This window comes from Vicugna pacos, chromosome 20 (assembly GCF_048564905.1).
Source record: "Vicugna pacos chromosome 20, VicPac4, whole genome shotgun sequence".
Lineage (NCBI taxonomy): Eukaryota > Metazoa > Chordata > Mammalia > Artiodactyla > Camelidae > Vicugna > Vicugna pacos.
Genome location: NC_133006.1, coordinates 24,509,718 through 24,533,042, shown reverse-complemented (window position 1 = coordinate 24,533,042; position 23,325 = coordinate 24,509,718). Strand labels below are relative to the sequence as shown.

General features: G+C 42.8%; 1 protein-coding gene and 1 non-coding gene across 3 annotated transcripts; one reads left to right on the top strand and one right to left on the bottom strand.

Annotated features, from left to right (window-relative positions):
* Nucleotides 1–4,452: 4,452 nt before the first annotated feature.
* LOC102543520 (HLA class I histocompatibility antigen, alpha chain G-like) lies at nucleotides 4,453–22,320 on the bottom strand. 2 transcript variants are annotated; one of them, XM_072945446.1, is made up of 6 exons: nucleotides 22,189–22,320; nucleotides 16,885–17,181; nucleotides 14,726–15,001; nucleotides 13,602–13,913; nucleotides 13,415–13,519; nucleotides 4,453–9,028 (listed from the first exon to the last, which is right to left on the bottom strand). In XM_072945446.1, the coding sequence occupies exons 1-6, from the start codon at nucleotides 22,247–22,249 to the stop codon at nucleotides 9,018–9,020; spliced, it is 1,062 nt and encodes a 353-aa protein (XP_072801547.1). In that variant the 5' UTR covers nucleotides 22,250–22,320; the 3' UTR covers nucleotides 4,453–9,017. The 2 variants fall into 2 exon arrangements, with proteins under 2 accessions (XP_072801547.1, XP_072801548.1); XM_072945447.1 differs by having other exon boundaries at nucleotides 13,423–13,519.
* Nucleotides 12,568–12,674, top strand: LOC140687878 (U6 spliceosomal RNA). Its single transcript, XR_012062531.1, has one exon. It is a non-coding gene; the product is annotated as a U6 spliceosomal RNA (small nuclear RNA).
* Nucleotides 22,321–23,325: the final 1,005 nt, after the last annotated feature.

Here is a 23,325-nt window from a genome sequence, read left to right as displayed (position 1 = left end):
AGAGACAGTACACAGTGTTCCACAGGACTAGGAATAGTCCCCGTTCCCAGCCAGTCTGGAAAGCTTCATAATTTGCTGGGCATTGGATAGAATATTCAGAAGGATCTTTTGTCTGTATTTGGGAATAATTATCCCTGGACTAAGTACTTTTCAGTTTTACCTAGCAAATATTAAAAGTAAGGCCCAGAAAGATCAGTCTGTTTTTCAGTAACTTCATTTGTCCTAGAAATAAAAGCTGAAAAAAATTTATGGAATGCAAATGTATCTGCCTTCTAACCTGGCAAAATCATAATCTCTGATATCAAATTAAAAATAACCAGGTATACAAGATAATACAACTTGTAAGGCAGAGAAAAGCAATCAGTCTAACCCAGAACAGACACACACAGATGTCAGAATTAGCAATGACAGTAAAAGTTAACATAAATGTATTCCTTATGTTCAAAAAGTTTTATCTAAGAGACATGAAATAAAAGACCACAAACTTCTAAAGATGAAAATGTCCAAGAAAAATGTACTGCATGTGTATTGGTAGATCAGTAGATTGTGTTGGATGTGTAATGGTAGGTTTGATAGTGCAGAAGACAAGATCAGTGACCTTGAAGACATTAAAATAGAAACTTTCCAAAATTATATGAAGTAATCATTATTACTTCATATTAGATTATGTATTATTAGATGTGTAACATATGTTCAAGCAAGATTACCTATAATAGCCAAAAAATAGAAATGGCCCAAATGTCCATGAACAGGTGAATGAATAAATAAAAGGTGATATATCCACACCATGCAATATTATTCGGCCATGGAAAGGAATGAAGTACAGATTCATGCTACAATGGGGATGAACTTTTATTTTAAAATATTTTGCTGTGTGAAAGCAATCAATTACAAAAGACCATACACTGTATTATTCCATTTATTTGAAGGGTCCATAATAAGTAAATCTATAGAGACAGAAAGTAGTGGTTGTCCAGGGTTCAGGGAATGTTGGAGGGAAATGGGGGTGACTGCCTAGAAATAATGGATATGTGGTGGTGGAAATGTTCCCCAAAAATGTTTCTGGAGTGATGAGAATGTTCTAAAATTGATATGGTGATTATTGCACAGCTCTGTGAATGTAATAAAAAAAAAAACATTGAGTTTAAATGATTGAATATTATATGTGAGTTATATCTCAATAAACTGTTCTAACAAAAGTGATGGCTCACATTTAATGAAGTAAAGATGCCAGAACTGCCATGGTGATCATAAAGAGATCAAAAGGCTCAGAGAAGTCGGCATGCCAGTCTGAATCTACTCTAAAAACCGGAAAACACACAAGGTGACTATTTTGCTTGGAAGAAGCCGAGGGATACTCTGTTTATCAGGCAATAAGCAATGAGCAAGTAAGTGCCATATCAACCTCATTGTGTCTGTACTTGGTAAGCTAGGGCTGACTCGAGGAGATTCCAGAACCTGGCTCCTGAGCATCAATGGGGATATTAGGATCCCAGAAAGCCAGAGGACAGGTGACAGCAAGGTAGAAGCAAAGTGTGCAGAATTAGCCAAAATAGCCAGCAATGTAAGAATTTAAGCCAGACAGTTCTGATTGCAAGGAGTTTATGGAAATAGGTAATAGGCCATTGTACTCGTAGGGGCAAGATAGATGGGCAGCCTACAAAAGTGTTGCTTAACATTTTAACTGATAGATGAAGAACTGAGATTAATGGCTCCACTAGAAAGTTCTGATTCCCTGACCAGTTTCCAGACCTGAGCCAGACTTTAGACCCAGGATCCATTAATTAAGGGAGTGTCCATGTCCCCTGTTGAAGTTTCCTGCAACACTATGGCAAGTGTGTAAGTAGTAATCCCCCGAAGGAAGGAATCAATGGCCACTTATTCATACAGTGAAGGAAGAAAATACCCAGATCTTTGCTAGATCTATTAGACACAGGGTCCAATTAGATACTAATTAGTGGGAGACCAAAGCACCATCATGGACTCCCATCAGAGGAGAGGCATATAGGAGCCAAGAAATAATTTGTGTCCTATCTCAGGTCCACCCATATCTCAGTGGGTTCTCTGGGTCCACACATGCACTTAGTGATCATTTCCTCAGTTTCCAAATACGTAATTGGAATGGATGTGTTTAACCAGAATCCTCACATTATTTCTCTGACCTGGGGAGTAAAAGTCTGTAGTAAAATAGGCCAAGTGGAAGCCCATGAAATAGCCTTCTAACCTCAGACAGGGTAGAAAGTTAAAACAATATTGGGTGGGGGGGCAGATATAGGTCAGTGGTAGAGTGCATGCTTAGCATGCACAAGGTCCTGAGTTCAATCCCCAGTAACTCCAATAAAATAAAATTTTTAAAAAATGAATTACCTCTCCCCTCTCAAAGTAAGTAACAATTTAAAAATTAATTAATTAATTTTAAAAAACATCAAGGGTAATGAAAGCAATTAATATCACTTCAACTACATAAAGAATGCAGGGGTGGAGGGTGATCTCAACATATTGAGTTAATTTGCCAGTCTGGTTCTTGCAAAAATTGGATGAATCACGGTAGGCAATAGTGTACTACTAGAAATTTAACTCAAATTAGCCTAATTGCAGTAGATATGCTGAATGTGATATATTTAATAGAGCAGATTTATACAGTTTCTGGTAAATGGTATAAGACTACTGAATACCTAAAAGGTATCTTTTCTTTTTTTTTCCATCGGAAGGAAGTACTTAGGTTTATTTATTTATTTTTAGTGGGGGTACTAGGGTTTGAACCCAGGACCCCGTGCATGCTAAGCATGCACTCTACCACTGAGCTACACCCTCCCCTCCTAAAAGGTATTAACTCAATTTAGTTGCATAAACAAATGACTCAGATCCTCATGTCACCTACCACTGTCGTGCCTTTATCTTTTCCTCAATTCCCACATATGACCTAATGGGGAGTTCCTATGACCAGCTGATGTAAGAGGGGAAAACCTGAGCTTGGTTCACAAATCTGGTAGCTCTATGTTGGTATGAGCCAAAAATGGACTATTGTCATGCTGCACCATAGCCCCACTCAGGGACGATCAGAGACAGTGCTGAGGGACCTTCCTTCCAATGGTCAGAACGTCAGGCGGTGCTCCTACTCACCCACTTTTTGTAGAGACAAAAGTAGCCTAAGGTAAGAATATGCACAAACTCAGGCAGTGACTAGCTTAACAGGGAGGGCCTGGGAGGGACCTGAAGGAGCAAGATTGGAAGATAGGGACAAGAATATCTGGAAGAGGCGTATGGTAGACACAAAGTGTTAGGATAATTGTTATCACATGTTAATGCCCATCAAAAAGTATCCACTATGCAAGAGACACTAACCAATCAAGTGCACAGGATGACAGCCAGTAGGCATTAGTCAGCCTCTGTCCTTGGCCACCCCAGTGCTTCCATGACAAGCTATGAAAGGAGCATCCACGGTCATAGAGAGGCATAGGTCTAACAGTATGGGCTCCCTTTCACCAAGGCTGATAAAGTTACAGCCACAAGTGAACATCTGATCTTCCAGCAATAAATCAACTCCAGTGTGGTACCTCGGGGAGGGCAACCAGCCACTTGGTGGCAAGTTGATTATGTTGTTAAACCCCACTGGCCTTCAAAACCAGATGTTCTGGAGTCTCCTTCTCCCGATGCCGGAACCCCGGGCTGGGGAGCCTGACATGGGACTCAACTCTAACTCCTGTGGGAGGGCCTCTGCGACTTGATTATCCTTCAGCTTGTGGGTCACCCACCCGAGGGGGATGGCGGCCAGTGATATTGCGAGCATGCCCCTCTTACCGTCCTGCTGAGGTTCCCTCTTTATGTTTCCATTTGAAGAGGATCTTTTTCGCTAGGTTCCAGTTTGTTTTTTTTTTTTCCTGACAGTTGTTTAGCAATCAATTGTGGTTTTCTTGTAGTCGTGAGGAGAGGCCAGCTCGTGGGCCTAGGACTCCTCCATCCTGACTAGAAAAATCACTAACATTTTGTTGAGAATTTTTGCATCTAATTAATCAGGGATATTTGTCTATAATTTTCTGTTCTTATCGGATGTCCTAATTTATTCCCCTCCCCTTTAGTAACCATAAGTTTGTTTTCTATGTCTGTGAGTCTGTTTCTGTTTTGTATATAGATTCATTTGTATTATTTTTTAGATCCACACATAAGTGATATATAATATTTGTCTTTCTCTGTCTGACTTACTTCACTTACTGTGATCCATCCCTGTTGCTTCAAATGGCAGTATTTCTTTCTTCTTATGGCTGAGTAATAGTCCATTGTATAAACATAGCACATCTTCTTAAACCAATTGTCCTTGTCTTGGCTATTGTAAATAGTGCTGCTGTGAACACTGGGGTTCATGTATCTTTTAGAATTAGTCCCTTCATTTTTTTCTGAATATATCTCAGGGGTGTGTCAGTGGCGCGATATCATACACACATGAACACTGTGTGGAGAGAAGCAAAGCAGTTCTCTGTTTATTGATTCTTGGGAAAGGGTTTATATAGGACATGCACGATGCCTCACATATCATCTAAGTTATGACTATGTTAATAATCTTAAGCTATTTAGGTCCCCAAGGTCCTGCAGTTAGCATAGGATGTTACATGATCAAGGACAGATTGTTTCAAAGTTTGTCACAAAACTTCATTAAGTAGGCCATCTCTTATCCAGCCAGCTATGCCTGTCTTAGGCTGTCCTCCTCTGAGGATCTTACCCGTCATTGGCTATCCAGCCGTCCATACTGGATACATGACATTCCTCACAGCTTGTTTATCAGTTTAGCCCATGGCTTATTCTCTAGAGCCTTCAGGCGGGGGCCTACAGGGGTGGAACTACTGGATCATATGGTAGTTCTATTTTTAGTTTTAAAGGAACCTCCATACTGTTTTCCATAGTAGCTTCACCAATTTACATGCCCACCAACAGTGTACACGAGTTTCCTTCTCTCCACATCCTCTCCAGGATCTATTATTTATAACTTTCTGATGATGGCCATTCTGACCAATGCGAGATGACACCTCATTGTGGTTTTGATTTGCATTTCTCTAATAATTAGTAATGTTGAGCATCTTCTCATGTGCTTGTTGGCCATCCGTATGTCTTCTTTGGAGAAATGCCTATTTAGGTCTTCTGCCCATATTTTGATTGGGTTGTTTTTATGATATTGAGTTGTATGAGCTGTTTATATATTTTGGAAATTAATCCTTTGTTGGTCACATCATTTGCAAATATTCTCTCCCATTCCACAGGCTGTCTTTTCATTTTATTGATGGTTTCCTTTGCTGTGCAAAAGCTTTTAAGTTTGATTAGGTCCCATTTGTTAATTTTTGCTTTTATTTCTTCAGTGTTGGGAGACTGATCTAAGAAAACATTGCTATGATTAATGTCCAAGAATGTTTTGCTTGTATTCTCTCCTAGGAATTTTATGGCATCATGTCTTATATTCAGGTCTTTAAGCAATTTTGAGTTTATTTTTGTGTATGGTGTAAGAGGGTGCTCTAATTTCATTGACTTACTTGTAGCTGTCCAGCTTTCCCATGTGTTTTGATTATTGATCAAATCTACTTACTGGTTGTTATGTTCAGATTTTCTATTTCTTCATGATTTAGTCTTCGTAGGTTGTATATTTCTAGAAATGTATCCATTTCTTCTAGTTTATCCTGTTTGTTTGGCATATAACAGTTCATAGTAGATTCCTGTGCTCCTTTATATTTCTGTGGTATCAATTGTAATGTCATAGAGTCTTATTTTTTAACATTTTTTATTGAGTTATATCATTTTACAATGTTGTGTCAAATTCCAGTGTAGAGCACAATTTTTCAGCTATACATGAACATACATATATTCGTTGTCACATTTTTTTTTCGCTGTGAGCTACCACAAGATCCTGCATATATTTCCCTGTGCTATACAGTATAATCTTGTTTATCTACTCTGCATTTTAAAATCCCAGTCTTCCCCTTCCCACCCCCCACCCCTCTGGCAACCCCAAGCTTGTACTCTATGTCTATGAGTCTGTTTCTGTTTTGTATTTGTTTTGTTTTGTTTTAGATTCCTCATATGAGCGATCTCACAAGGTATTTTTCTTTCTCTCTCTGGCTCACTTCACTCAGAATGACATTCTCCAGGAACATCCATGTTGCTGCAAATGGCTTTATGTTTTCGTTTTTGTGGCTGAATGGTATTCCATCGTATAAATATACATCTTCTTTATTCAGTCATCTGTTGATGGACATCTAGGCTGCTTCCATGTCTTGGCTATTGTAAATAGTGCTGCTATGAATACTGGGGTGCAGGTGTCATTTTGAAGTAGGGTTCCTTCTGGATATATGCCCAGGAGCGGGATTCCTGGGTCATATGGCCAGTCTATTCGTAGTCTTTTGAGAAATCTCCATACTGTTTTCCACAGTGGCTTTCCTTGCTTCCCTCTCCCACTCTTGATGATTTAGATGTCTTCTTTTACAATTTTGTGTTTATTCTTTTTGTAATTCATGGCAGTTATCTCCTTTCCAGTTATGAGTTTCTCATTTTTGTAGCATCCTGCTTCTTTTCTATTTAGATTAGACCTGTCAATATTTCTTTTAGCATGGGTTTAGTGTTGCTAAACTCTTTCAGTTTTTGCTTGTCTGTGAAGTTCTTTATCTCTCCTTCTATCCTAAAGGATAGCCTTGCTGGATAGAGTATCCTAGGCTGCATCTTTTTTTCATTCAGGACTTTGAATATATCTTGCCACTCCCTTCTGGCCTGTAGTGTTTGTGTAGAGAAATCAGCTAAGAGTCTTATGGGGGTTCCCTTGTAACTCACTCTTTGTTTTTCTCTTGCTGCCTTTAGGATCCTTTCTTTATCCTTGACTCTGGCCATCTTGATTATGATATGTCTTGGTGTGGGTCTGTTTGGGTTCTTCCTGTTTGGGACCCTCTGAGCCTCCTGTACTTGGATATCTGATTCCTTTAGGTTTGGGAAGTTTTCAGTCATGACTTCTTCAAATTTCTTCCCCTTCTGGGACCCCTATTATGCATAGATTGGCATGCTTTATATTATCCCATAGGTCCCTTATGTTGTTTTTATTTTTTTTATTTGTTTTTCTCTTGGCTGTTCTGACTGGCTGCTTTCTATTGTCCTGTCTTCTAGGTCACTTATTCGTTCCTCTGCATTATCTAGCCTGCTTTGTACAGCCTTTAGGTCAGCTCTCATCTCAGCAAATGAGTTTACTAATTCTACTTGGTTCTTCTTTATAGCTTCTATTTCATTTTTGACATATTTTATATCTCTAAACACTATTTCTTTTAGTTTCTTCAGTACTTTGATCACTCCTTTTTTGAATTCTTGATCTAGTAGGCCATCAATGTCTATTTCCTTGATCGTGTTTTCAGGGGATTTCTCTTGATCTTTTAATTGGGAGTGGTTCCTCTGCTTCTTCATATTGCTCATATCTCTCTGGCACTGTGGCTTAAGGAGTATCAGTTATCTAGTTCTCCTGGAGATGGTGTGCACTTTGTGTCTTCACCCTGTTTCACGAACTCAGCTTGCTGTTTCCAGAGGCCCTCTGTTGGCGCCCTCGTCTGTGCTGCTCCCAGTGGCTGTCAGCTAGCAGACGGCGCCCCCTCCTAACACTGGGTCAGAAACTGAGCTCTTACCCGGTGGGTGGGAGGGTCACTCCCCCTCCTGATGGCGCAGTCAGATGCTGCACTCGGGGAAAGGCAGGTGGGTGGATCGCGCCCCCTCCTAGCACCGTGGTCAGGTGCTGCGTTCCTGCCAGAAAGGCGAGTGGCCGCCCGCCCTCTCCTGGCGCCGGTCACTCCGCTGCTCTGTGCAGCTGCCCGCTCCGCCTTGGGTTGGAGCCACAAAGGCGGGCTCGGGGAAGACCGCAGAACGGCCCGCCCCTGCTCTGTACCAAATCTCAGCTCCTTGTTTGTCTTGGCGCAAGTTCTCTGAGGTGCCAGGGCAGAAAGATCCTATCTGCCTCGGGCTGGGCTGTAAACAAGTCTCAGTCCTGCCTAGGAGGTTGCAGAGCCCCAGGTGCGGATTCAGGTCCCGGCTCCTTCCCTGCCCGGGAGCTGCACACAGCAGGAGGTGGCGGCTGTGGCTGCGCCCCCGCCTCTCTTCTCGAGAGATGTGCCAGTAATGGTGCCGTGGGTCTGAGGAGACAAAGGCTACGGCGCCCCTCCCTTTGGGGCACACCAGCTGTGTTGCTTTGCTTTTTTCGCAATTTATGGAGGACTGAGGTTGTTCTGCTCAGTAACCCCTCCCAGCCATGGCGCGCAGCCCCCTGCGGTCCCCCGGGGCTGCCTCAGTGCAACCGCCCCCATCCTCCGCCTGGCTCCAGTGGCCTATTCCGGCCCCCAGCTGTCTGCTCACGTCTTGGGCTGGGTGTCGCAGGGACCCTCTGTGCTCATTTAACTCAGTTCTGTCAGTCAAGGGGTGCTCAGGGCAGATCTGAGCCTTGGAGGCTCCCCCTCCTTCCCAGTGGCCTCTCTGTTGGAGAGGGGAGACCCAGTGAACGAGTGCCAGTCCTCCTTTGCCGCTCCCTCCCCGCGGGATTGGTCCCGTACTGTTTTGCTTTTTTTTCTTTCTTTTTTCCTTTTCTCCTACCAGATTTTTGGTGTCTTTGTCTTTCTAAGAGGGCGATGTTCTTTTGGAGTTCGGCAGGTGCTCTGGTTGGCTGAGTGGATCCGTAGAGGTGAGTTTTGGTGTATTTGTGGGAGAGGGTGAGCTACAAACGTCCTTCTACTCCACCATCTTGTTTCTCTCTCCATAGAGTCTTGATAGGGGGCAGAGATGGCATCCTGCCTTAAAAGAGGAAAACTCAGTTTCCCAAAGCACAAGCATTTAGCAAAGATGGTGTGAGTGTAGCAATATCCACTTGCCAAGAGCAACAGTGATGACAGTCCTACCCGCAGGCTCCAGTGTCCAGCATCAGCAGTGCCAACCGTGTGAACAGCAGAGCAATATATACTATATGGAAGAAGCCCATTTAGATTGGTATTGTTGATTTTGTTCTTAGCCGTATCACTTCACAAATTCCCTGAAATAAAATGAGCCCCCAATTATTTATTTATCTATATAAAAATACACAGATATGTATTTCAGCTAGAAAAATTTGGATTCCAAAAATTACACCAAGAAGTGAGTGAGAAGTCAATGTAGGGAATAGTTTCAGAGAGCACGGATTCAGAGATGTTCTTTATGCCGAGCTGAGAACCACTTCCTCAGTCCGACCTGGCTACAAACCCCAGGGTAGAGAAAACAACATGGATGCCTTGCCTTTTCTTCACAGGAAAAAACAACATTTAATTGTGGATTTAAGACTCCTCCTCCACCTGAGTGATCTCTGATCACTGACTTCAATGGTTCCCAATCTGGCTGAGCCCCAGGGTTGCTTGCTGGGATTGTTGCAAAATACTCAGGCCTCTCCCCAGACCCACCATCTCAGAATGTTGGGCACTGAACCCAAGAATTGCTTATTTCACAAGCTGTACCTGTGAGGCTGATGCACAGCCATGTGGGAATCCTGGTCTATATTCTTGCTACTAAATGTGTGATCAGAAGACCAGCAGCATCAGCACCAATTTGTTATAAATTCAGAATCTCAGGCTCTTTTCCAGACCACTGGATCTTAATGAGATGTCCAGGTAATTCCTGTGCACAGGTAAGTATGGGACTTCCTGGTCTATGTGCCGTCTAGGTGCGGTGTCAGAACTGTGCAGTCTGCTCAGTGTGTGATCTGACAGAATTGCATAGCACTGGGGGCAGGGGTGGGGCGGTCCTGGGTTCAGTCCTTGTTCCTTCCTCTTCTCTATTCATCACTCCCCTGGTGACCTCACCTGTGTTCAGGCTTCAAGTAGCATTTATATGGTGTCACTTCCAAAATCTCTCTCTCCAAACTCCAGACATGTATGTCCATCTGACAACCTCACTTACATTTCTCATAGATAGCCAGATTCAGCATTTCCTAAATTGAATGCCCATAATGTGGCTTCCTCAAATACGCTCCTTCCAGGGTCTTCCCTGTTTCCACTGATGGCGCTCCATATTTCTGCTTGCACAGTCCGGAAGTGCTGATGTCCCCCTTGATTCCTCTTTCTCATACCCCATATTTAATCCATTAGGGAATGCTGTTAAGCCCATCTTTAAACAGATCCAGCTCCAATTACTGCCTGTTACTTTCCCTGATCACACCCAGACAAGCACCAGCCTTTCCAGCCTGGATACCATACCGTTTCCTAAAGTTTCCTCTACTGCGTTCCTCACCCTTTACTTCTCGATTCTATACTCAGCACAGCAAACAGACAGTTGCATCTAAAGAGAAGTTATAGGGAGGGTATAGCTCAGTGCTGAGAATGCACGAGTTCCCAGGCTCAATCCCCAGTACCTCCATTAAAATAAACAAACAAACAAACAAACCTAATTACCCCCCCACCCCTCTAAAACCTAAAGAGAAGTCACACCAGGTCTCTCTTCTTTCAGAACTGTCTTGGAGTGCTATATCTTCCTCTGAGAAAAGTCAAAACCTATCCAATATTCTCAAAGCCCACATGATCTGGATGGACATTAGATCTCATCCGAATTATTCTCTGCTCCAACCATACCAGCCTCCTTGCTCTTCCTTGAACACACACAGTCCTGTCCTAGTACATGTGCCCTGGAGGGTCTCCTGCCTGGAAAGAACTTGCTCCGGACATCCTTGTGGACAGTTCCATCATGTCTTTCCCATCTTTGCTCAAAGGTCACCTCAATGAGGCCCACACTGACCATCCTAGTAAAACAGCCATCTTCCCTGTCCCCATGGACTGAGACTTAGGACACCTTTCTCAACACGTTTATCACCTTCTAACTTATTACTATGCTTATGGTGTACACTTGGCTCCTTCTCACCAGAACATGCTCTACAGGCCGACAACTTTTGCCTGGCTTTAGTTTTCTGAGGCCCCTTAAATGCAAAAACAGTGTGTCATGTATCTGACACACAACATATACAGTGGGTGAATGAAGGATGAGTGGACAGCACCTCTGTATTCTACAGGAAGTATCTTTCTTACTGTAGCCTAAGGCCACGTGTTGCTCTGTGGCAGCTACAGCACATCTATCCTCATTGACATCAATGCTCCTTTGCTTTTCCCACAAGCATAGCTCTCCCCTCCCTCCCTCCACCTCCTTCCTCCCGCACCACTCCTCAGACACACCGCAGCACACAAATTCATTTCCCTCTCGAGAAAACAATGGTCCTTGACCTATGGGTCCTATGTTCCAATCCACTGTAATCTAAATTAGACTCGGCTTTATAAATCTATGAGTCTGGACTGGAGCCAGCACTAGGATTAGCTAAAGGCAGGGAGAGGGAGTAAGTGAGAAGAGAAGATAAGAGGAGTTTCTCTAAGATGAGAAACTATCAGATCCCTCCTCTCTCCTAATTCTGGATCTGCTTCCTTAAAGAAAAGTTGGGGAAAAGATGAGAGAACAACCCAGGAAATAGCCTTGGAAGGATGGCAAGAGATGGATGAGTCATAAAATTCATTCTTCCAGACCACAGACACCTCAGTGAGCAAGGACCCCCTGGGCCTCGTAGGGACAATGATAGGCAAAATCACTCCTGCTCCTGTCAGAGACAGGGGACACCCAGAGGAAAATGAGACTAGACCTCATGCACAAGAACAAGAAGAGACATAATTCTCTACAGAAATAAGGTTAAAAAAAAAAAAAACACCCAAGAGATGAGGGCTGAGGGCCAGACCGTCCTGAGCCCTGACTGACCTGGACGCACAAAGCCCTCACTTTGTGCTCAGCCTCAGACACAAGACAAGGTCCAGGTGATGTCTGAGCCCCTGTGATCACAGGTCCTAGTGGAACAAGGTTCTGCTGAAGGTACAAGGACAAAGGAACAGCAAAGATGACCCAGCCGAGTGGTGACCACATCAAAGCCCACGAGGCAATAAGCACTTACTGAGCACAGGCCCCGTACACACTCGGCTCCTCACAGCTCCTGTCCCACCTGCAACAGACTCAGCACAGCAAACACACAAATTCTGGAAGGTTCTCAGGGCTTCCATTCATTTCTTGCAAAATTTAAGAATCTTCCTCTCCTTTAATTAACCCACCAACCCCACCTCATGGCAAGAATTACAAAAATCAAATTCATATCTAGATTCCTATTTTCAGTAAGGAGTAAGAAGCTGCAATTCACTGCAACAAGAGGCTAAGACAGGGATGGAGATGGCCCTGCTCTGCCTCTGCTGGAATAGGAAAGTGGATCAGGGATGAGAACACAGGTCAGAGTGGTGAAGGATCTTTGGGGGCAGGGATGGGCAGTCTCCCCACCTCCTCACATTATGCTAATGGGAACACAGATACTTAGATACCAGTTGCAGAAAGAGAAGTTGGAGATCTGAAGTCACAAAGGAGGGAGGTAGGGCATGAACAAATCTTGCATCATTCAGTCCCACACAAACCATTCTTTCTGACTGTGAAATAAAATAATCATGGACAAATTCAGGTCAATCACAGTAAGGGGTCAATTCTAAACAGCCTGTCATGTGCTCAAAATGTCCTACTCAAAGAATCGCCATAGTGCTCGCTTCGGCAGCACATATACTAAAATTGGAACGATACAGAGAAGATTAGCATGGCCCCTGCGCAAGGATGACACGCAAATTCGTGAAGCGTTCCATATTTAAAAAAAAAAAAAAAAGAATCGCCATAACATAGTGTGTCCCCTCTGCCTTGACCTCTCTCCCACTTTGGGCCATTTAGGGTCTCACTTTTAGGATCAGTGAGAGACCATCAGAGCCGAGAGCATTGTCACTGCCTGGGGGAGAAAAAAAACAGGACCTGGCCAGAGCCTAGAGGAGATGTGGCTAAAGACGGACTCACTGGGTGGGTGAGCTTCCCCAGAGGCTCCCATCTGCACTATCCCAAGGATTTCAGGGCTCACCCTCTGCCTCCACTCCTGTTCAATACTTACAGCCTGAGCGTAGATCTTTCTTTTTCTTATGGAAAGATAGTCTCCTTTAAGAAGCCAGGGAGAAAGCAGGTCATGAGGCCGTAAAGAAACCCCCTGGTCTTGGACCCCAGGGAAGTCTCCAGAGCCGTGACTGCAAACCCAGGGCAGGATCCAGAAACATGAAGAAAGCAGATGTGCAGGGACTGGACCAACCACCCCCTGGAGGTCTGTCCTCATTAGTGACTTTCCCTGACCTTTGACTGCTGAAGATCACATCCCCATCATCAGATCCACTGTGTTGATATTGCATTTTCACATGTGCCTTACAAAGAGTAAGTGCAAGCAAAAGGCCCCAGACTTGTAAGCATATGCACTAGGTGGTGCTTCCCAGTAACGAGGCAGGCAAATTTCTACCTGGGCTTGAAACCCCACTAAGTGAGACAAGAAAACTCAGATCCCCCCCACCTTCCCTACCTGAGCACCTCTTCCTCCGGATCACAACTCTCGCCACCACAGCTCCAATGACCACGAAGAGAACCAGGCCAAAAATGATGCCCATGATGGGCCGAGGAGGCGGATCTGCAAAGAGAAGGGAAGGAGCCCTGACCTCAGGCTTGGGTCCTGGCCTTGCTGAAGGTCTCCAGAAGGGCTTCTGCTTTACCTGAGAAGAAGCTCCACCCCCGTCTCCCCCCCTCACCCCATCTCAGGGTGAGGGGCTCCTGAAGTCCCTCATGCTGCACGTGGCATGTGTATCTCTGCTCCTCTCCAGGAGGCACCACCAAGGCCGCCCACTTCTGGAACGTCCCATCCCCTGCAGGCCTGGTCTCCACGAGCTCCGTGTCCTGGGCCTGGTCCTCCCCATCACGCTGCCAGGTCAGTGAGATCTCCGCAGGGTAGAAGCCCAGGGCCCAGCACCTCAGGGTGGCCTCACGGTCAGAGATGGGGTGGTGGGTCATGTGTGTCCTGGGAGGCTCTGTGGTAGACAAAGCAGGGAGGGCTCACACAAGGGCTTGCTGAGGGGCATCAACTCCAAAGACCAAGACACCCATATCCCCTGATGGTGTGACTGCTAACCAGGAGGAGGCAGGAACTGTCTCCTATCAAGGGTAGAGGGATCCACACTAAGCTAAGTCAAGCCAGGTTCCAGACAGGGGTGTGAGAACTCAGTCTAACATTCTTCTCCAAAATAAGAGCCTCTTCAAACATGCTCCACCCTTTTATCAAGCCACTGGTCAGTGTTTCTAGACACACACAGGAGTGTATCTAGTAAGAAAGTGCCAAAAGTGTAAAAAATCGCCAAGATTCTATGAAGTAGCTCTATGCCTTCCTGAGAGCAGTTTCCTAGCCTAATAAGAATGGGTGGAGGGTGGGTATAGATCAGGGGTAGAATGTGTGTTTAGCATGAACAAGGTCCTGGGTTCAATCCCCAGTACCTCCATTTAAAATAAATAAATAAATCTAATTACTCGTCCTCCCCCCAAAAAATCCCAACCAACCAAACAACAACAAAACAAATAAAAGTCTCTTTAAAAAAAGAAAAAAAGAATGGGTGGGTCCGATGGCACTGCCCGGGAGACACAAGATGGGAAGCTTCCAAATCCATACCTCTGGCTTGTAGGGACGTCACCATCAGCACATTGGCCCCGCCCACCCCACATAAATATGTTACCCCGCTGTGCTAGGACAGTTTCTGGGGTAGGCCCCCTCACCCACACTCTGGAGAGAGAATTGGCCCAAGCTGGGGATGGGGGAGGGCTGAGTGGGTGGGCTGCGGGAGGTCATTACCAGTGCGGTTCAAGCTCTCCCCTCCAAATTTCAAGTATCTCCTCAGCCACAGGACACACTCCTTCTCCAAGTAGTTCTTGTCTCTCTCTATGAAGTTCCCACTGGCCTCCCATTTTTGTTTGGTGTATTGAGCAATGAATGTGGCTGCGGTGTATTGCAGAGAGTCCATATCCAGCCTCAGGTAGTCGTCACCATCATAGCCATACTGCCAGTGCCCTGTGGTCCTGCCGTCCTCATGGAGCTCACAGCCGTAGGCGAACTGGAGGGTGTGGGGACCTGCTCACACCAAGGATCAAACAGTGTCAGTTAGGCAGAGCGGGCCTTCAAGGCCTCTCCCATCCATGGTTCCAGCTCCCTCCACTAACCCTTCCCATTTTTTCTCTTCTCCTTAGAGGACAGTCACACTCTGTAGACAAACTAGCTTTGTCCTGATACCGATGTCTTTAACTTGCTATCAGCTCTGCAGTGGGGAATGGTCTATGGTTAGTTCTAAGTATTAAAAAAGCCTTGGATGGGGACTTACAGATTTGGGCTTTGCCATGAACTGTGTAATTTGGGCCAGTTATTCAACCTCCACAGATCTACATTTATCTTGAGTAAATGGAGGCTTAGATTATGAACTTACAGGTCTCTTCTGTGCTCAGAGTCTCAGATTCTAAGCGCAAGTTCCTGAAAACAGAATCACACTACACAGCATTAATGCAAGAGGGCACAAAGTGCTGAGTGCAGTTTTCCCTGAGTGCTATGGGCTGAATTCTATCCCTCCAATATTCAGATGTTGAAGCCCTAATCTTCAATGTAACTATATTTGGAGATTTTAGGAGGTAATTAAGGTTAAATGAGGTCACGAGAGTGGAGCCCCAATCCAACAGGGATTAGGGAGAAAGGGAGATCTCACTTACTCCATGTGCACTTACCAAGGAAAGCGAGAATGTGGCTGACTGCAAGCCAGGAAGGGAGCCCTCACCAGGAAGTGACCCTGCTGAACCTTAATCTTGGACTTACCAGCCTCTAGAACTGTCAGAAAAGAAACTTCTGTTGCTTAAACCATGCAGTGTCTGGTGTTTTGTTATGGCAGCCCAACAGACTAAACCATGAGGTACTAGAGGATGCAAACAACATCAAAAGCTCAAACTTCTGAAAATTTTCTCATGTGAATTTCAAAGTCAAATATGACTAACCCGGAGATCACTCCAGCCTGGACTTACCACACCCTCCCCTTGGTTCCCACAGTCTCCCAGCTCAAGCTCCTAGTCCGACACTTACACACTCTACCAAACTTAATTGTGTATCATCACTCTCTTATGCTGTGAGCCCTTAGAAGGCAGGGACTACATCGGTGCCTGTAACATACTATCCAGCAAACCCTTGTCAAAATCATGCTCCTAGAAAGATCAACGGGCAAAAGCTGAGCAACCTCAGTGTTCAGCTTCAACTGTACCTCTCACTGATTTTGGCCTTCAAGGCCCTTTACAGGCTTGTTTCAACAGGGCTAAACTCTCAAGAGCCATTACCTAGAAATGATTAAACTTCAGTCTATCCCCTGAACTCACGCTGCTGAACCCCACCCCATACCTTGCTGCACCCTAATTTCCTACCACTTACAACACCTTTTATTTTCTTTGTAGACCTAAGTCACACGCCTCCATCAGGGTCTATATAAAGTTCCACCTCATTCATGAAACTCTCACCACTGGGGTGTCTCGCCTAGAAACCACAGTCAACTATTTCTCTGCTTCTCACTTGGTATTTAAGGAGGTTCTTGTCTTTGACATCGCTGGGTATGCATCAAAGGGTCAGTAAAGTTTTCACAGACATATGAGTACCTTCCCATATTAGTTGTAAGCTCTTTGAAGACAAACACCAGGTTATATGTTTCTGGTTGCCCACCTCCAGCACCCAAAAGACATATACTAAGCATATATCCATGACCTATTAAATCTACTTAATTAATCTGTGTATTAATTATTAATTAATATCAAACAGACTCTACACCATTGTGACCAGACTAGGCCAGCTTTCCTTCTCCAGTGATAACTTGTACACATTCTCCTGCTGCAGCCTGACCCATGGGAATTCTTGTCAAGAGGGTCTTTCACCCCTGAGGCTTGGGGTGAAGTGCTGAGCACTGCTTCCCCCTGCTTCTCCCAGGCACCTACCTGCTTGCTTTTGTGGGAGTGCTGTGTTCAGACCATCCTCCATGGTTTTGTTGTAATATTGCTGCAGATTCCTCAGATTTAAGTGGAAAATCTTCATCCGACTGTTGAAGATCTTAGTCTCATCATCAAAGTAACTTGGCTCTTCTGTCAACCACTGAACACAAGATTCTGCCTTCATTTCCTTACTGTCATAGCGAATGAAGGGCTGGTCGTCCACAAAGCCCAAAGCAGTAAATGCAGGTTTTCCTAGAACTGGCTCGGACATAGCCGAGTAGAAATACTGCAGAGAGTGTGATCCTGAGGTAAGAACAAGAGACAGTGGATCAGAGCAAGTTCCAGTATTTATTGAGTGAGGATCTAAAGAATGAGTATGTGTGTGTGTGTCCAATAGGAGACACAAGGCACACAACATCAAACAGTGAAAGGACAATTACAACCTATCTCATAAGTGAATTCAAATCCCACACAGAGTATGCACTGAGAGAATTTGAAGAAATAAGTATCTATACGGACACATATGTATACATACATAAATATTATGTACATTCATACAAATATATATGCATATATATTTACATATATACAGAGTAAGAGGTTTTAGCTCATGTAATTCTTGAGGGCTGGCAAGTCTAAAATCTAGGGGAAGATTCAATGTTGCAGCTGTGCCCAAAGGTAGTCTGGAGGCAGAGTTCCCTCTTCCTCAGGAGACCTCAGTCTTCCTCTTAAGGCCTTCAACTGATTAGACAAGGTCCACCCACATTATCATCTGGGGTAATCCAGTTTATTCAAAGTCTACTGATTTAAATGTTAATCTCAATTAAAAAATAACTTCATAGCAAAATCTAAACTGGTGTTTGACCAACTATCTAGATGCCATGACCTAGCCTAGCTGACACATAAGATTGACTATCACAACTGGATAGAGAAGTAGTGGTATATTTATACAATGGAATACTACTCGGCCATAAAAAAGAAAATAATGCCATTTTCAGCAACATGGATGAACCTGAAGATAGTTATTCTAAGTGAAGTAAGCCAGAAAGAGAAAAACACCATATGATAACACTTATATCTGGCACCTAAAAAAAAAAAAAGACACAACTGAACTTATTTACAAAACAGAAACAGACTCACATAGAAAACAAATTTATGTCTACTGGAGGGGAAAGGGGGTGAGAAGGGATAAACTGGGAGTTCAAGATTTACAGATAATAACTACTATATATAAAATAGGTTAAAAAAGTTTCTACTGTATAGCACAGGGAACTATGTTCAATATCTTGTAGTAACCTATAATGAAAATGAATATGAAAAGGAGTATATGCATGTATATGTATGACTGAAACATTATGCTGCACAACAGAAACTGATGCAACATTGCAAATTGACTATAATTCAGTAAAAAAAAAAAAAGGTAAAAGCCCTTGAGAGGAAATAAAAAAAATTGATCAAGTACTTAGCACAAATATATACTTATATAGTACATATATTATATATATACACACACAATATGTATATAAGGGAGAAGTGTACAATCCATGTACCTTAGAAAGGTACTAGGAACATAAATGCATGTCTAGCAGATATAAAATATAGACAATACAAATGCCCCATTATAATATTCAAGAGAGAATCATTGTTAACTATTTGTTCTATATTTCCCCTTTTTCCCCCCATTCATACATTAGTAAAGATGGATGGAAGGGATGTTTGAAATAAATGTTTCTTCCAATTCAGATTGTTCTATAACTTTTATTTTTCATTTACCATGTGGACATATTTTCATGGCCATATAGGTAGACATTTTTGTTTCAATGACAAGTGTGCTATTTCACTGTAGGTACATAGCTTATTTCATTTAACTATTTCAGTACTTTTTTCCCAATAATTCACTGATATACATAATGCCTCAAAAGTATTCTTGTACTTATTTCTCTGTATACTACGGAAAGTGTTTTAGGAATTTCTAATTTAAGTGGAAATGTTGAACCAAAGATTATGAATAGTTTGAATATTAACAGGTAGTACCAGACAAAACATTGTAAAATGACTATAACTCAATAAAAAATTTTTGTTAATAAATAAATAAATAAATAAATAAATAAATAAATACATACATACATACATACAAACAAACAGGTAGTACCAAAGTGCTTCACAAAAACGTCATCAACTCATACCCATATCAACAGGAGAGACTGAAATACATCCAGTTTTTTGTTTGTTTGTTTGGGCTTCACTCAATAGATTATTTAGTAAGTAAATTTCACTCAATAGATTATTTTAAAAGTCAACAAAAATTTGGGAGGGCCTTTTCTTCAGAATTAAAGTGTGATTTTTTTTTTTTTTTAGGTACAGTTGCTTCACAGTATTGTGTTAGTTTCAGGTGTACAGCACAGTGATTCACTATTTTTGCAGATTATATTCCGTAACAGGTTATTACAAGACAATAGCTATAATTCCCTGTGCTATACAGTAAATTCTTGCTGCTAATCTACTTTATATATAGTAGTTAGTATCTGTTAATCTCATACTCCTTATTTGTCCTTCCCCGCTTCCCTCTCCTCTTTGGTAATCTCAAATTTTATTTCTATGTCTGTGAGTCTGTTTCTGTCTTGTATATACATTCATTTGTGTTATTTTTTTAGATTCCACATGTAAGTGATGTCATATAGTATTTGTCTTCTCTGTCTGTCTTATTTCACTAAGCATAATATTTTCTAGGTCCATTCATATTGCTGCAAATGGCAGTTGAAATACATGTAGGTTTGGGGTTTTTTTTTTATGGAGGTACTGGGGATAGAACCCAGAACCTCATACATGCTAAGCCTGCACTCTACCACTAGTACCTTCTCCCCTGAAATATAGTTTTAATTTATTTCTGTTATAGAGAGACAATATAATTTCATGTTTATTGGCCAACTGAATTTATTCTTCTGTAAATTACTTATTCATATCACTTACATGCTTTTAACAGCATTGCTTTTCTTTTTTAAGAAGACCCTCTCCACTTCTACCCTTGACATGGATCCTCCTTTGATAAACAAGTCCCTCTCACTGTGAACTGTGACTCTGACCACACCAGATCTAAACCGCTGAGTCAAGTCAAGAAGTCCCTCCTGAGAAGCCAGGCAGTGGATATGCAAACCAGAGATCCCTCCGTCTGTTCTCTGCCCACCCCAAACATGGCGCTGCACTTGAAAAGGGGGCTATGCTGGGAGCAAGGCCGTTAGATGTTTAGAGACACTGAATTCCAGGGAATGACTGTGGTGAGGGAGAAAAAAAACAAGAGCAAAAGAAAGATGCTAAATACAAACTTCTTTCTTCTCTATTCTCTCTAAGGCTTTCATATCCTGGGCAACTTAATCCATTCAGGCAGGCAGAAAATGTACAAATATGGAAATGTTCACATCAAACTCCCATTAACTATCCTCACCAGACCAGTTAGGTTTGCAGAGAAATTAATTCTGTTTCCTGAAAATTATCTTTGTGTTGGAGCATTTCCTCTATAGTCTTTTATTTCCTTGTTTTATTTTAATTATTTTAATAACTGTATGAAGTAGATATTTAAACTCCATGTTAGAAGTCAGAAAACTGAGGCTTTAATTAGAACCCATCTCTTTTTCTCTCTTGCTCATAAATAGGTGAGACTTTAAAAAAAAATGTGTAGTGTGGTCTGTGTATCATCCTCACTTCTCGGGGAAAACCAGCAGCACATTCATGCTGCCAGATATGAATGTCAAGACTTTGTTTTATTAGTTATCAGGAAACATTTTGCTCAGCAATTAAAGCCATGAGCCTGGCCTCCCATCTGGCTTTCTTGCTGCACCTCTAGACTCAACAACAGCTACTGTCCAACTGTGCTAGGAGATCTCGAGGCTGGGGACAATGGTTGCCATCAGTCTGCACAAGGGAAAATGTAAAAACAGAAGCTGGGAATTGGGGGAAACTTTTCATAGTTAACGGATGGGATTTTCCCCGATGAGTCTTTACTTTCAGTTTTACTAACTGCTTCTAACATGATTTTGTTTTTGGATGAGTCATATTTTAACGAGTGTATCAGTGAAGCACTTCTTCCATTTGAATGTAAGATGACTGTGTGGACGTGTTATCTTTTTCAGCTCTAACTGTCATTAACCAAGGATCAAAATGAACTTAAATTTAGAAAGAGACCAACACTGGATAAAGAGGTTGTGGTATATTTATACAATGGAATACTACTCTGCCATAAAAAGAATAAAATAATGCCTTTGCAGCAACATGGATGGACTTAGAGACCATCATTCTAAGTGAAGTAAGTCAGAAAGAGGAAGAAAAAATACCACATGATATAACTCATATGTGGAATCTAAAAAAAAAAAAAAAGCACCCTATAAACTCATCTACAAAACAGAAACAGACTCGCAGACTTAGGGGGTGGGAGGGGATAAATTTGGGAGTTTGAGATTTACAAATGTTACCCACTATATATAAAAAAAGATTTAAAAAAAGGTTTCTTCTGTATAGCACAGGGAACTATGTTCAATATCTTGTAATTATCTTTAATGAAAAAAATGTGAAAATGAATATATGTATGTATATGCATTACTGGGACACTGTGCTGTACACCAGAGATTGATACATTGTAATTGACTGTACTTCAGTTTAAAAAAATTTTTTGAATTAGGGACAAAAAGAACCAGACCAACAAATGACTATATCACAAACTGTTAAAGAATAATTTTCAAAAATAATTAAGCATAATCGGTCACATTGCTCTCAATTGAATATTATAATTAATTTTGTAAGGGCAAAAATATTTTTATACTTTTAATAAATAAAAAACAGTATTTAAAATATCTTATTTTATCTCATCTTTTTGGATTTCTGTCTTTGTAAATATTTTATAATGTGCATAATGTATTGGTACAGTGGAACATCTATATATTTTATAAAGAAAGAAAGATGATTTAAAACCTTGGACACCATCGACCCCAGACTTGATCTGGCTATGGCTTTGCCCTTCTATGTATTCAACAAGCCTCTCTTTTCTAAGTGGCTTTTACAAAACATCTAGTTTGAGCACAGCAGGAGGACAGGAACTCAAGACTTCCGACCTCGGTCGGAGATCTGCAGGCTTTCTTTTTGTTCGCACTATATGTCCTTCTTTGACAGAGTCTGCGCAATAGTAAGCCTGCACCAAGATTCTGGAAAGCCACCCCTTGAGCTTAGAGACGCTCTGAAGTTCCATTTTGGAGTCTTCTCCGTCGGTTTGGGTTTCCCCTGCAACCCCTCGCCGCCCGCCGCCCCCAGTTCCCCACTCACGGGCGCGGGTCTCCGGCAGGAGGCTCAGGAAGGGGTGCAAGAGAGCAAGCGCCCACATCATGCCGCCGGCTGTTACCGATTGGCCCCAGGACCCCCGGGCACAACCGGGACCGGGGACCCAGAACCAGGAGAGCCAGCTCCACTTCTGCTCTTTACGGAAGAGAGGAGGGGCCTTAGAAGAAACCGAAAGGCCGAGCGGGAAAGCGTTGGGGCGGGGCACTAGAGCACCATCTGTGTGTCGGAGATAAAAGCTCCATAAATGCTGTTTGGAGAAGGCCCACTGGAGTTGGTTTCCGGTGAATTAGAATTAGATAACGCTCAGGCTGCCGCACAGCCAGTGCCACACCAAGCCAGCCAGTAGCCCCGGTCTGGTCCGGACGGACCTACCCCCTTACTCGGTTTATGATCCTGGGCGGGTCTCTCAGTTTAGGAGGCCTGGTTTCTTCCTTACCCAAATGAGAACAATGTTAATCTGTAACATGGAAAACCACAGAGAAGTTAAAAACCAAAACAAAACATTTCGTATTTAGGAGGAAAACCGGCATAAATACACAAAAATAAGGCGGTTTAATGTTCTGATTTGGGGTGATTTTTTTTCCCCTCCAACTCCCAAGTTTTATGGAATGCACTACCTTCCACTGATTAAAACGTCCAATTAATCAGTCATATTGGTAATCACTGCACAGAATATACATATATCAAATCACTATGCTGTACACCTTTAATATAATGTTATATGTCAATTTTATCTGAAAAACTGGGGAGAAAATAAAATGTCCAATTTGAAGTTCAGCAGAGTCGGGGGAGGGTATAATTCAGTGGTAGAGTGTGTGCTTAGCATACATACATGAGGTCCTGGGTTCAACCCCCAGTCAGGCCCCCACCCCCACCCCGCCAAAAAAAAAAATTCATCAGGGGAATGAGGAACTTGGGAGGGAAGTGAAAGAACCGTTGGGTCAGTTGGGTCACGGGTCACAGAGTCACAGCGGGGCGGGGCGGGGGAAGCTCTTCTCCCTGGTTCCGGATTCAAGGGAGCCAGTTTCAGACCCCCAAAGTGAATGTTGGGGATGGGGAAGGATAGTGTAGCTTGGGACGAAGAAGCAGAGCCAAGAAAAAGATTATAAAAAATAAAAACAA

Excerpts from the sequence above, each read along its gene's own strand:
- LOC102543520 (XM_072945446.1), bottom strand. The coding sequence starts at position 22,249 with ATGATGTGGGCGCTTGCTCTCTTGCACCCCTTCCTGAGCCTCCTGCCG. Across the intron at positions 17,182-22,188 it reads CCTGCCGGAGACCCGCGCCC|GATCACACTCTCTGCAGTAT; the intron begins GTGAGTGGGGAA and ends TTCTTACCTCAG. Across the intron at positions 13,914-14,725 it reads GGAGAGCTTGAACCGCACTG|AGCCTCCCAGGACACACATG; the intron begins GTAATGACCTCC and ends TGTCTACCACAG.